Below are 15,338 nucleotides of genomic sequence, written 5' to 3'. Positions count from 1 at the left end.
AATGCTCAACATCACTAATTATTAGAGAAATGCAAATCAAAACTACAATGAGGTATCACCTCACACCAGTCAGAATGGCCAACATCAAAAAATCTACAAACAATAAATGCTGGAGAGAGTGTGGAGAAAAGGGAACTCTCTTTCAATGTTGCTGAGAATGTAAATCGATACAGCCACTATGGAGAACAGTATGGAGGTTCCTTAAAAAACTACAAATAGAACTACCATATGACCCAGCAATCCCACTACTGGGCATAGACCCTGAGAAAACAAAAATTCAAAAAGAGTCATGTACCAAAATGTTCATTGCAGCTCTATTTACAATAGCCAGGATATGGAAGCAACCTAAGTGTCCATCGACAGATGAATGGATAAAGAAGATGTGGCCCATATATACAATGGAATATTACTCAGCCATAAAAAGAAACGAAATTGAGTTATTTGCAGTGAGGTGGATGCACCTAGAGTCTGTCATACAGAATGAAGTAAGTCAGAGAAAAGAGAAAAGAGAAAAACAAACACCGTATGCTAACACATATATATGGAATGTAAAAAGAAAAAAAAAAAGGTTATGAAGAACCTAGGGGCAGGACAGGAATAAAGATGCAGACATAGAGAATGGACTTGAGGACATGGGGAGGGGGAAGGGTAAACTGGGATGAAGTGAGTGAATGGCATGGACTTATATATACTACCAAATGTAAGATAGATTGCTAGTGGGAAGCAGCTGCATAGCACAGCGAGGTCAGCTCGGTGCTTTGTGACCACCTAGAGGGGTGGGATAGGGAGGGTGGGAGGGAGACGCAAGAGGGAGGAGATATGGGGACATATGTATATGTATAGCTGATTCACTTTGTTATACCGTAGAAACTAACACACCATTGTAAAGCAATTATACTCCAATAAAGATGTTAAAAAAAATTAAAATTTTTTAATAGTGTTAGCTTTATGAGATACATTGCCCTTGTTTTTCACCTTTCTCAACAAACTAAGAAAAACGTTACATTTGTCCACAGAGGGTGTCTGGAAGCTACTGATTTAACCTATAACTCTGACACCATGATGCTAGTTAAGGTTGAAGCTCCACTCTAGAACAGTTCACTGGTGATTCACTAATTAAAACTACTTAGCTGGTTCATAGCCCTTTATCAAACCAAATGGCTGGCGGCTAATGGTTGCCACTAATACGTGTGGTGCTCGGCAGGTCATTTCAGGATATATTTGAAACTTCTCCACGGAAGGAGCTTCCAAGGCCAGTTGAGGCATCTGCTTGCACAGTCACCACTTCCCTTTTAGCAAATGCGGTGCCCCAGGGAGTCTGGGCTTTACCGACATCCATTACTGGTGCCAAGACCAAGCAGTGGGCACCAACAGCTTCTTTTTCTGCGCCTGGACCCCAGTTCATGAATTTGCTCAGAAGTCAGAATTACACTGGCTATTTCTTTAGAACAAATCAGGAAGTAGAACAGTGGGGCAGGATGGGGGGTCAATACCCCCAACTGTTGGATGCCTCTCAGTTGACTAAATAAATGCCCCAGTAGGAAATAAACTCTATCCAATGATATTTCAAATGAATTCTAGGTTGTACTCATTTAACTGAATCTAGTCTATGTGGTTACCAAATAATATATATCACAAAAATGATATATTTTATTCTCTAAAACAGTAGATTTCTCGGTTCAGGTACTTCCACTGACTCAGACTAATGAACCAAAAGAGAGTTGGTGAAGACTGCCTTTGTTAAGCATCTATAGAGAACAGATGTCAGTCTCCTTGCCCAGTCCCTCAGTTCCAGCTAGAGGGTTATGAATGGATATCAGATGAGCCCCTGGCACATGTAAAGAAATGTCTGCAGGATGCTTTAGAGCAAAGGTCAGTACAGTATGGCGCGTGGGCCAGATCCAACCCACCATCTGTTTTTATATGGCTCATAAGCTAGGAATGGCTTTCGTATTTCTAAATGCTTGGAAAATAAAAATATTTTGTGACAAGTGAAAATGATGTGAAATTCAAATTTCAGTGTCCACAAATAAAGTGTTAGTGGAACAGAGCCATGTTCGTTAGTTTCCACATTATCTCTGGCCGCCTTCATGCCGCAACAGCAGAGTTGAGTCGTTGTGACACAGACTGAACAGCAGAACATAAAACATTTACTATCTGGCCCATCACAGAAAAAGCATGCCAACCCCTACATTCAGCTGTTCTCAGAAATAACAAAAAACATAGGTTACTCAAGTGTAAAACAAGGTTAATATTACTTATGGTACTGTAAATATGCCTTCAGGAAGGAAAGAAGAAATAGTTCAGGAGAAAAAAAAATAAAGCCTCTGCCAGTCTTTTGAATTCAAAATCTATACCCATAGGTTTCTCAGTCCTTTCAACCATATAAATTGTGCTCAGCGTCCTATTTTAACAGGAATATAATTCCATCATTGGCATTGTGTATGTGTGTTTCCAAATAAAATTTCCACAAATGGTCCCATAGCAATGCATAGTTGAGATCCCCATATAATTCATAGGACCTAAATTGGTAAAGTGATGGGTAACGCTGGTCACTGTAACTAAGTTTACACTGGCGAGGCCATATAGCAGAAGTCAGATTCTCTGAAGGCCTTCAGTCCGTTCTCATTGAAGTAGCTGCTGAATGTTGACGCCAGCTTACAGATTTCGGTTTTCAACCTAGGTTAGTTTCAAGATGAAAATTTTAAAAATGTCTCTAGCTTTGGATAGGATAAAAAGTTAGTATAGCATGAGTGTTTAATAATCGGCAAATACATCACCATAATTGGTTCATAAGACACTCTTTGAACTAAAATGTTCTTTATTTAAAGAACAATAAAGAAGTGAATTATCTCCCAATCTGATTCCCACTTGGACTAGAAGCATCCCACCATTAAACAGAGCTGCCTTGTGTTTTACTCATTAACCTGAGTCAACATGAATTGTGTTGCCTGAAAAAGTTGTAGTGAGGAGACCTTAGAGAACATAATCGCTCTTCAGCTGTTGAGATTCTGCAAATCAGAAGCTGTAGCTGTTAAACCAGGGAGGGGAGGAAGGGGAGGATAAATGGGAAGAAATGACGTTTCGAATAGAAAAAGAGTGTTCCTGATCATGACCTTTTGTTTCCCAAATTGAGGTCCACAGAGAATTATTTGCCACAAGGTATTAAAAGGTTTTCCACAAAACTGATTTAATTTTGAAATAAGTTTGAAAAATGTCAGAGTACGGAGATTTCAATATTGTTGCACATTTCAGAGCCTTTATTAGGCTAATAAGCATGGTGAATCTCCAAGGGCAGGATGTAAGTTTCCTAAATTTGTTTGAGTAGATTCTCCTAAACATGTATCAGGAAGCATGCCAATCAGAAGCACTAGCTCCGTCTTTGATGTCTGTTTTCTTGGCCGTCTAGTCTGTTTCTCCCAGATTCCTCCAATCCCTTGGGATAGGGGAAATTAAAACCCTCCCAAATTAAAAGTGTTTGCTGCTATAAACTAGTGGATCTGAGATTATTTATGACAAACACCTTAACTAAATATTAGACCGTCCAAGATAACATAATGATTTTAGGAAGCTGATTCTCGGGCTTCCCCGGTGGCACAGTGGTTAAGAATCTGCCTGCCAGTGCAGGGGACACGGGTTCAAGCCCTGGTCCGAGAAGATCCCACATGCTGCAGAGCAACTAAGCCTGTGCGCCACAACTGCTGAGCCTGTGCTCTAGAGCCTGTGAGCCACAACTACTGAAGCCCGCACGCCTAGAGCCTGTGCTCTGCAACAAGAAAGCCACCACAATGAGAAGCCCGTGCACCGCAATGAAGACTAGCCCCTCTCTGCAACTAGAGAAAGCCCGCGTGCAGCAACGCAGACCCAACGCAGCCAAAAATAAATAAATAAAACAAATAAATTAAAAAAAAAAAAAGCCAATTATTACTAGGGAAATTTTCATTTTACTTTCCCAATCATTTTAACACAAAATAGTAAATAATATCAGACAACATAACTCAAGTTTGAGAGGGGAAAGTCTGAAATTCATTTGCCTACGCCACTGGGTACAAATATGCAATGCATGGACATTAAAATAACAAAGAAGAGTCTCAGTCCTTCCGTGGCTGGAATCAATTCAGTAACCTCCCATTTCTTTTGGATTGCAAATCTGTGACCAATTTTTTTGGCCCAACTTTTTTGAAGGACCCAGTGCCTCCCTCACCAAAGAAGATGTAGGAAAACTGGAAGCGATCACATATCCTAGGAGACAAGTGTTGCCAAATGAAAGTGGAACATTGGGTTTTCAGCAAGTCTGAAGAACAATGCAATAATTGAGCTCTCTTTGCAAACTCAGGGCATTGATGTACTCTTTGTAGAGACATTTTAACCTAAGGCCAACTGTTCTTAGCCACAGCACTCCAGAAGAAAGTTGTCTCTTGGTTTAACTAAACCAACTCTATCTCCTCTACATTCTTTGTATATGCTTGGAAACACATACTACTTATAATGATTGCAAGATCCTCTTCTGTTGCCCAGACTGTGAGTTATAACCAAGTCCACTTTTTCCCGTACTAAAGAATTTCTTTCTCTAAATCAGCCTGAAAACCTCAATGATTGGACTTTAAAAATGTTAATTTTTTAATCAAACAAGCAAAAGAAAAAAACCCAAACAAAACAAAAAGCACTGCATTCAGAGAGAGGAAATAAAGCAGATATAATGAACAAGCTATAAACAGTAAAACAAGTATTACCTGTACTTCTTTTCTTTCAGAAAACTTACGATGCTTTCTGTATCATTATTTCTCATAGTATCCACATGATAGTTGGGTCTGAGGGACAACGGTCACTGTGTCTGTTGATCGAATGGGATTACTTAAATAATCTATTTTGGGCTTAAATCAGAAAAAGTAAGTTTATCAATTTTTCAGCCCAATGAGTTATTGATTTTGCCTTAAATGAAAATACAATCACCCCAGGGGGGATCACAGAAAAAACAGATGGGATTATGTTTTTGTGAAGTTAATAATTTGGCTTCTTTTCAGAGGACTTATATAGGTTTTCACAGAATCCATGCAATCTGCGATCTGACAGTTCAGCTCTGTTGATAGAAGTGTGAATAGGTCATATTAACTATGGCGTCTACACAGTTGCATGTAATCGATTTTGTTCCTTTTAGAAGTTGAAATACTTCAAAGAGTTCATGCTCAGAGACTCTGACACTGGTAAATAATATTATAACTAGCATTAATTGGGTGGTTACTTTATATGAGACACCTTGCTAAGTGTTTTATCTGCGTTATTTTATTCTCTCCTCACAACGACCCAGTGAAGTATGCCCAGTTAACTTGTATTTTATATATGAAGAAACTGAGCTTACAGAGGTTTGATAACTTGTACAATCGAAGGGTTTGTTTGGGTTTTTTTCAAATGAATTCACTAGTAATTATTCAGATTTGGGGACTTTTTTCTATTGTATTTCAAATCCCTTTAGAACACTTTATAGTTAAGTTGACTCTAGTGTTTGATGGTTGATCAGGCTGTATCCCCTTTGCTTTTTCTCATAGAAATACACAGATTGCTAGGCTGTGGCACAGCTGAGATTTGAAACTGGTATGTGTTTCCACTACCAGAGCCCTGGCCTGTTATGTCAGGTGGTCTCCCACTACTAAAACACAAAACATAATTAGGTGGAAGACACTGTGCTGGGTGCTTCCTTAAAAAATTGAAGAATTATCATAATGATCCAGCAATTCTGCTTCTAAGGATGTACCAGGTGAAAACAGGGACTTGAACAGATACTTGTACACCCGTGTTCACAGCAGCATTATTTATGGTAGTCAAAAGGTAGAAACAACCTAATGTTCACTGATGAATGAAAGAATAAACAAAATGTGGTATCTGCATACAGTAGAGTATTATTCAGCCTTAAAAAGGAATGAAATTCTGATACATGCTACAGTATGGATGAACCTTGATAACTGAAATAAACCAGACCCAAAAGGACAGATATTACATGATTCCACTTATATAAGGTACCTAGAATAGTTAAAATCATAGAGACAGAGTAGAACGGTGGTTGTCAGGGGCTGCGGGGAAGGGGGAATGGGGAGTTACTGTTTAATGGGCACAAAATTGCAGTTTGGGAAGATTAAAAAGTTCTATGGTGGTGGTGATGGTTGTCCCCAAATGTGAATATACTCCATGCCACTGAACTGTACACTTAAAAATCGTTAAAATGGTACACTTTATTATGTATTATACACAATAAAAAATGTAACTAGGACTTGGGTTTGCCCTAAGCCACAAAAGAAAACAATATCATATGAGGTCTACTTTGTAAAAACTCACTTAACAGTAATTAAATAAGCAAGCCTTCTGCTCTTCCACAGCAGCTGTAAAGCTTATACTTTGTTTTCACTAAATAAAGATCAACATAAGTAACTGACAGGATGATCTCAAGATCAGTATCAGATGGAACAGCATGAAACACAAAGTGTCAGGACAAATTCCAGCAAGAACAGCTTATCTCAAGGGACATCCACTAACATCTTATTCCTTAATTACCTTCAAAGTGAACCAAAACTTTTTTTCCATGAGAAAGAAATCTTGAAATATTACTTGGGAAAATGGGTACACATTTTCTCCTCAAATCTATATACTGGGAATAGTAAACACTTTGAAGGAAATATTAGATACGTTTCCATCACATTTTGGGATTCTTTTCAGCAATATATTAAAAAGAATTAAATTGGTTCATTTAAGTACCCTAGATTCTGGCCCCATTTGATTATTTATATAAAAATAGATCAAAATGATATAGGCATTTATGTTCTTGGATTAGTCAGTGCTTTTTGTTGTTGTTTCTTGGTCAGAAGCCTCACAGCAATCAAATAAAGTTTCACCTTGTGCTCAATCCAGGCCTATGAAAGGAGCCAAATCACCTTTATAGGATTTACTGATTAAAAAAAAGTAAATAACTGGAATTTCATACTTTTCGTCCCCAAAACTCAATGATCTTGTAAACAAGTTAATACGGCAATTAAATGCGATGCCTTTCAGGACTTCCCTGGTGGTGCAGTAGTTGGGAGTCCACTTGCCATTGCAGGGGACTGGGGTATGACCCCTGGTCTGGGAAGATCCCACATGCCTCAGAGCAGCTAAGCCCGTGCACCACAACTACTGAGTCTGCGCTCTAGAGCCCGCGAGCCACAACTACTGAGCCCGTGTGCCGCAACTACTGAGCCTGCGTGCCACAACTACTGAAGCCCGTGCGCCTGGAGCCCGTGCTCCACAACGGGAGAGGCCACCGCAATGAGAAGCCAGCGCACCACAACGAAGAGTAGCCCCTGCTCGCCACAACTAGAGAAAACCCGCACGCAGCAAAGACCCAACGCAGCCATAAATAAATAAATAGATAAATAAATTTATTTTAAAAATATCGCTTTCATAATATACAAACTCATCCTCATCGAAATGTGAAGACACAGGCAACTGGTTGTTTCCGATTTTGTCATTATTTGGACTTTTTCCTGTGCCTGAACTGTTCTTCTGTTATTACATGAGTGGCTTCCTCACCTTTTTCAGCCTTTACCTCAGATGTCACCTCGTCAGAAAGGCCAACCCCGGGCACACCCTATCTGAAGTGGTCTCCTTACCATCACCTGTCCCTCTCCATAAGATCCCTCACAGTCACTTCCTTGGTGGTACTTTAACACTATCTGAAGTTATCTGGTTTATGTATTTGTGAACTAGTTTATTGTTTGCCTCCCATGATTAGAATACGAGCTCCACAAGGGCAGGGGAAGGGCCATCTTCTCTCCTACTCTGTTCCTCACATCTAGCAGAGGGACATCTAGCAGAGTGATGGGCTTATAGTAGACGGGGTTGCCTTTCTGCTTCTGCCTTGCAACTGTGTGTGTGAACGGACTCAGAGCTTCATCCCTGGGAAGTGCAGACATACTGTTAGGCTCAGCTCTTCTCTCTAAGGGTGCTGCTGTAGGCTCATCTCATTGGCCTGGCGGACAGGACCACAAAAAGTGGTGACCTAGAGGGTGTTAAGAAAGATCTCCTTGCTCATTAAGCCTAACTTCACTCCAACCTAGTTTTCCCAGAGCCCCTTGAAGGTACTTATAAAGTGCTACCTGATTTCCCATAATCCCTTGGGACAGTTGCTTTCTTGGGCACTCCATGGGACCAAGGGCTGGCTGGATTAAAGATTTAGACATCTCTGTATTTTCTCATTATCATGTTACCCTAATACCTTAAAACAATACATACCCCTAGCAGGTAACAAGCACGAAGCTGGCCTCTCTTACCTCTTCTGTTCTCTGAGGACCAGCCTCATGCACATTAGTTTTGAATCTGTAGGGAGCACAGGGAACCAAACAAATGAAATGTAAGCCTTCTTGCCTTCCCATTTTAGAGATGGAAGAATCAAGGAACATCCCTGGCCTCTAGATCCTTGACTTTACAACTTGATAAAGCAAAGCAAGGCAACAGATATGAGTGGGAAAAAGTTTTCTTAAGACCATTTTCAAACTATATAATTTCAGGGTTCCTATGAGAATATTTTGTATAGGTAGTCACGATGCACCTCTAAACTGATAGTGAATAGCTGGCAACAGGCATGTTGATTGGTTAGACATGTTTTTTAAAGGGTCCAACCAAAGAGTCAAAAATCAAGATTGCAGCAGACTTCTGTTTGTCTCCCAGCCATGGTAAATAGCTAATTGTCCCCTTCTTTTGTAACAAAACACAACTCCTTGTATTTAGAAGATTCATGGCCACACAAGATAACTAACTAAATTTCCCAGTCTCCTTTGTAGTGAAGCATGTGAGTGAAAGTGACAAGCAAGAGGCAGATCATATCCTTAAAAGAAGTGGGCTCGGTGTCCCCACTCTTCCCCTTCCCACTGGCTGGAATGTGGATGTGGTGGTGAGCCATCCTGAGGCATGAGGGTGACAGTAACACTCTAGGGCAGGGAAGGGAAGGAAAGAAGCCAGCTTGTCAGAGCCAGAGTCCCTAACCCTTCGCAGCCACATCTCACCTGAATTACTTATGCCTAGATTGTTACGTGAGAAAGAAAAACACTACCATCTTCTTTATGCCACTGTTATTTGTAGTTTCTGTTTGAGCAAACTTTCCTTGATGATTCAGATGCTGCTTCCTAATTTTTGCAAGGTGCCTTTAGGATCTCAAAATGATAAACTTTTGGAGTTGAAAAAGACCTTCAGGGTTACTACCCTCTCTCACTTGATGAGGAAACTGAAGGTAAATAAACTTCTTGAGCACACAGGTAGCTGGTAATAGGACGAGCGTTCAGATCTCCCGGATTTCAGTTCATTGTTCTTTTTCTCTGTGGTCCATTTAGCAGAACTCCCTGGAAATGACTGTGAGGGCTGCCTCTGGGGGGCCTGGATAACTTACTAGCTAGGACCTAGGGCCACCTTTTTCCCAGGCAACCTATAAACAGTCTATGCCTACAAGGCTGCTGTAAAGTTTCCCTTTTCTCCAATAAAACTGATCCTTTTTCCTATGACTCAGCATTGTGGAATTTGGCTAGGACCCTGGAACATGCTAATCAGAAGCTCAGAAGGCACCAACCTGCTTGCCTGACTCCACTGTATAATATTATGAGTATCAATTATCATTCATATGCAACTTGATAATATAAGAATTTTTCTATAACAACTAGCAATAGGGGTAACTTCAGCTGTCAAGGGAACAAATAAATCATTTTGTTTCAAGGTCTTCTATCCACCAGGTGACAACCCATAGCTCCCTTTGGACAAAGGGCATTGGTAGAGTTGTGATTAAGAAAGCTGTATGATATCACTTATATGCGGAATCTAAAAAGAAACTATACAAATGAACTTATTTACAAAACAGAAACAGACTCATAGATGTAGAGAAAGAACTTATGGTTACCGGGGGAAAGGGATAGTTAGCGAGTGTAGGATTGACATGTACACACTGCTATATTTAAAATGGATAACCAACAAGGATCTACTGTATAGCACAGGGAACCCTGCTCAATATTATGTAACAACCTAAATGGGAAAAGAATTTGAAAACGAATAGCTACATGTATATGTATAACTGAATCACTTTGCTGTACACCTGAAACTATCACAGCACTGTCAATCAACTATACTCCAATATAAAATAAAAAGTTAAAAAAAATTTTAAAAATCTAATATATCACTTTTCTAATTAAAAAAAAAGTTGTCCAAGGTCCCATGGAAAGTGGAAGGTAAAAATCCAGCTCTTAGCATACCAGGTCCTCAGGCTTACCCTTGCAGTTCTTTTTTTTTTATTTTAAGGTCTTACATGACAGTTTACTTATGAAACAAGGAGCTTATACTTGAATTTTGCAAACTATGTTTATATACAATTATCGCACGTTTCTCACCATCGTCATTTTCATCAAACACCGGTGGTTTCCTTGAAGTGTTGGCTCCCATGGTCAAGTCTGCCCAGACCTGGATCCTCCAGTTACATTATCCCAGCAGAAACATTCAGCTTCACTCAAAAGAGAACCGGAAACCTTAGCTAGATATCTAGGAGAGAAAAAGAAACAGTATCCTTATGATATGGTGTACTCTAGGTACCCTGATTATAGACGATGGCCGAAAATTAACCTCATCTATGCCCCTGCAGTGGAATTTTTTTGTTCTTGAAAATAATAATTTCAGAGAAAACAGAGAAAATCAAGCATCTGGGAGTACCCACTACATGGCCTCGTCAGAAGTGGACCTGGACTTACAAGAAAGGAGGAATGCAAAATATTTTTCTGAGTGTGAAGGCAAGTTTAAAATGAGGTCAGCAATACTTTATTTAACCACTATAAACTAAAATATATTTTATTGTGACTCTCCATGTCTTTGAGAAAATATGTTAATTTTAAACATTTTTTTGATGTGTGATCAACAACTTATTTTTTTAGTCATGAAAAGACATACCCCTCTTTCCTCCTACCCTGGAAGTTACTACAACATCAAAGGAACAAGTTCTGAGTTTGGTCTTGATCATACCAGCAAGTCGCTGAGTTTCATGGAACACATTACTTTTTTTTTTTTTTAAATATATTTATTTATTTTTGGCTGTGTTGGGTCTTTGGGCTTTCTTCATTGTGGTGCGCAGGCTCCTCGTTGTGGTGGCTTCTCTTGTTGCAGAGCACAGGCTCTAGGAACACGGGCTTCAGTAGTTGTGGCACGTGGGCTCAATAGTTGTGGCTCGCAGGCTCTGGAGCGCAGGCTCAGTAGTCGTGGCGCACGGGCTTAGTTGCTCCACGGCATGTGGGATCTTCTCGGACCAGGGCTCGAACCCGTGTCCCCTACACTGGCAGGCGGATTCTTAACCACTGCGCCACCGGAGAATTCTGGAACACATTACTTTTTTTCCTTTCCCTGAACTTGAAGATCATAAAAGTCCTTACCTCAAAGACAAATTAAATGTGATTTCATGTGATAAGTAAAGTCTTTTCACAGCACAAGTGCTTGATAATTGCAGGCCACTAGGGAGCCCAAATTGAACGACATAGGTGAGAGCTAAAAAGCCCTGAAAGTTGTGTATTTATGGCTTTGTTCATTTTTAAACATAAATTACTTTCTTGGAAACTGGTAAGGAGAGGCAGCATCCAGAGTTCTGGTTCTAAAACTGACACTGATAACGGCTTTGGCTCAATGACCTAATCTCTCATCTCTTAAATGGGAGAAACAGCAATGCCTTCTGTAGGAATAACAAGCTCAGATGCCCACAAGAGCCAGAGGGAAATGCAAGTAATTGAGCTGGACCAGGTGGAAGACATTACTGCCTGCTGGCGACACTGGTGACCTAGTGAATCCAGGCTCCATCTAAAAGATGTCACTGCTCTTGGATCTAAAAGATTGTTGCTAAGTGGAAACATGGGCCCAGGGGCCAGATCTTCAGATTTACCCAAAAGAGGGTCAAGATCCAGATGTTATATAAAATTATATTTAAAAGTTCGTTTTATGTAAAGCAACTATACTGCAATAAAAATTAATTTTTAAAAAAGTTTGTTTTAGCTATATGGCTTGAGCAAATCTCATGTACAGGACAAATATGGCTCATGGCGTATAGTTAATGAGAATCTGTATGAGGCAGCTAGCACCACGCCTGGCACATAATTTGCAAAGAATTAATATTAGCTATTGCTATTTTATTAGTAGTGGGTATTTCCTTATCACGTATTATTTTCCTTTAAATTTGACACCTGTTGATTTCCTCTTGGAGTTTTTGCATGTGAAGGAAATACAGATTGGAGTCAGAATTGAAAAAAGTATCCCACGTGAACCTGGGCTAAGGATGAGTTATTGAAAAGGAACTAGAGGAGCCCCGGAGCAAATCGAGAAGAAAAGCTCCTTTTCCTATTAGGGGAGATGTAAGTAAAGCCTTCATTTGGAAGGCAGACTCATTAAGGAAATGCGGCTTGTCATACTGAAAGCCAACTGCTGGCAAAGTGCCTTCTGGACTTTAAAAAGAATCATTAAATGGAGAGCAAAGACAGAGTCAGCAATTAGGAAGCAAGTGATTAAATGGTATGGGGGAAGGGAGAGAGGGGCAGGAGGTAACAGGTGTCTGGAGGAAGCTCAGAGGGGATGATGGAGATCAGGAAGATAGAAAGAACTCAACTATATCTCTGGGCAAAAAACAAAGGGCTTTTAATGCCAGTGGAAAAGAGGATGAGGAAGAAGCAGGTGGGATGCCCTTAGTGTTTCCTTGTGGGCTAGGGAGAAGCAAATGGGGTGCCCTGTGTGTTGCATTACTGCATTTAGAGTCCTGAATAAGTGGGAAATAGTGTCAGGGCTGAGCCACAGATGACATTAGAGAGGCTCAGTCCTAAAGAGAGTATCAATTTGGAGCAGCTGCAGTTGTTAATACTACGGACTGGGGCTATGTTCTCTTTAATTTTGTGCGTAAAACCTCGGTACATGTAGTTTTCACACCACACCCCAATCCTGTCTTTCTTAGATTTTTCTTCACACCTCAGGATTTTCTCAAGTAGCCCATCTTCCTGCAACACAAGATGTACCGAGCACTGACCTTGCAAGTTGTCAAGTCAGAAAGAGAAAGAGGAATATTATCACAATTTGCCGTATTTCTGAGTTGCATTCTGATGTGTAGACAATTTTGTTTACCAAATATCCGGTGATTTTTTTTTTTAGCGGGAAGAAAATATGTAAACAAATTTTGTGTATGTTTGGGGGATGAGCAGGCTTGGACTATTGGGTGGTTGTTTCTCCACTGCACTTAATACTCTTAATCCAGGCTAGAATGGTCTTTATTTTTTTCTCCCTTCGTGGATAAACAAATTGGTAGCTTTCCCTCATATCCAGAAAGAAATCAACGTTTTTCTGGCAGGCAACTGGAGACACATCTTTTCCGTTCCAGTGAATAGGGCCCAGCAGAGCTATAGGCCTCTTTCCTGACCTGATATGAACTCTGCAGTGTTACATAACCACTTTTTGAGATGTCAAGCAGACAGTCACCACCCATGGAAATGAACATCCTAAACAGAACATATAAGAGAAACAGCAATGTGTCTTATAGGAGCACAAAGAGTTTCCCGATTCTACCTTGACCTGGCCGCTTATCAGATTATTAACTGCAGATGACATTTGAGCTTTGGCCTATACTTTTGGGGGATGTCAACAGGTGAGCTGCTCCAAGCAGCTAAGGCTCCCTAGGTAAAGAGGTGTCTTCTTCAGGAAGAACCTATGTTGTGATGCAAGAAAGTTGTAACTTCTGACAGAACTGTCTAGTTTTATTGTCACAGCATATGCATAGACATAATTTATTTTGTTTGCATTTGAAAAACAGAACTACTTAAGCTGAGACAAATTTAGAAATGTGAGAAAGAAAGAAACTATCCTGAAAAAGACCCAAGTTACAACCACTTGCAGTTAAGTATTGTTTATATTTCATCAACTTCTGCTTCATCATTTTTATATATTAAAACCATAGGTAAATAGTTTTTCCACCTCAGTCCTCATGCCAAATTAATTCCCCTTTCATACTTCCCCAAAACAGCCACAATTGTGAATCTGGTATACATTTTACAGTCCACTTTCTACGATTTTACACACACGACATGTCTTTTAAAGTAAGTCACCTAAATGACATCATATAGTAGGTATATTTTGCATCTGACTGTAATCATTACCATTATACTTGTGCGATCTAGCCACGCTGATCTCTACAGCTCTGACTTCTGCTTTTTAAGCGCTGCATAGCAGTCCATTGTGTGAATCCTCGGCACTTTGTGTAAAAACGTTCAAGTCCTTCAGCTTAGGGGGGAAAAATCCTGGTGGAGATGAAGCCAACCATCAAAGGCAGTGTTGGCTTGTTTTGAGACCGGTTAAGAGAAACAAGCAGAAATACCTCCTCCCGTACTTGTCTCCACCCAGCAAATATTTATTGAAGTCTGTCCGCATCTGGACCCGAGTCAGAGGCTGGGGGACAAAGTAGGGTACAAAATAGCTAAGAAGTTAGGAATGGTCCCAGCCCTGTCAGATTGTAGTGGGTCATCCTGACGGCCTGCCTTTATATTTCTCTTCCGTTTTAACTTCCTAGGTTCCCAACAGTGCCCTTAGTATGCAGGTTTACTTAAAAGGAAAAAATCTAGACCATCACTCACCTAGATCTCGGCTCTCGCTTCACGCCTTCCGAGAAGCTCAGACTGGTGCTTCCACCCGGGGAGCAGAAGCTAAAAGATCAACTCCGAGAAACGAGGAGCAAGCAGGGGAAGGCACCTACCTGCCTGGGCGTTCCAGCGGCCGCCAGCGCGGGGCGTGGTGAGGCGGGCTGGCACCAGCAGCTGCTGAGGGGTCCGAGCGTAGGCAGAGGTCGCAGCTCCTCCGGGAGGGGTGGTTCCGGGGTCGGGGCAGGGGTGGGGAGCAGCCGGCCGGCGGGCGGTCCCGGGCGCAGTGCTCTGCGGGATCGGCCTGGGCAGTCTCCAGGGCTCCGAGTTCCGCCAGGGCGAGGGCGAGGCGGGAGGGCGGCGCTGCGAGCTGGCGGCGGGTCCCGCGGCGCATTGGCCGGATCCGGAGCCGCAGAGACGCAGAGCGCGACCCAACTTCCCCGACAGAGACCCAGTTCCCCTGAAGTGACCCCTTCCCCCACCCCCTACCATCTCCCACTCAAGATACCCGGGCAGCGCCGCCGAGGATGGTGGATATGGAGGTGGCGGATAGGAGCCTGCAGATCTCAGATGAGGAGAGGCACGATTTCCTTTAAGACTTCCTAGGGGTGTTAGGAAGACCCAAGAGAGGGTTGAGAATTTTAAAGATCCTTGCAGATTTCCTCGTTTTACGGCTGGGGAAATTGAGACACA

General features: G+C 41.3%; 1 protein-coding gene across 2 annotated transcripts in view; it reads right to left on the bottom strand.

The window, feature by feature from the left end:
- STK32A (serine/threonine kinase 32A) overlaps window positions 1-15,015 on the bottom strand; it is a 121,113-nt gene extending 106,098 nt beyond the window's left edge. The window contains exons 1-2 of one of the 2 annotated variants that reach the window (XM_060296405.1): window positions 14,643-15,015; window positions 10,395-10,542 (exon numbers count right to left, since the gene is read on the bottom strand). In XM_060296405.1, coding sequence (XP_060152388.1) covers window positions 10,395-10,446 — 52 coding nt within the window. In that variant the 5' untranslated portion in view covers window positions 10,447-10,542; window positions 14,643-15,015. The remainder of the gene's footprint in view (window positions 1-10,394; window positions 10,543-14,642) is intronic. The other variant, XM_060296404.1, reaches the window with a different exon arrangement.
- Window positions 15,016-15,338: the final 323 nt, after the last annotated feature.

Source organism: Globicephala melas, chromosome 3 (genome assembly GCF_963455315.2).
Source record: "Globicephala melas chromosome 3, mGloMel1.2, whole genome shotgun sequence".
NCBI classification, from domain to species: domain Eukaryota; kingdom Metazoa; phylum Chordata; class Mammalia; order Artiodactyla; family Delphinidae; genus Globicephala; species Globicephala melas.
The sequence above is the reverse complement of the archived record's forward strand: the minus strand, read 5'-3'. Positions and strand labels throughout refer to the sequence as shown.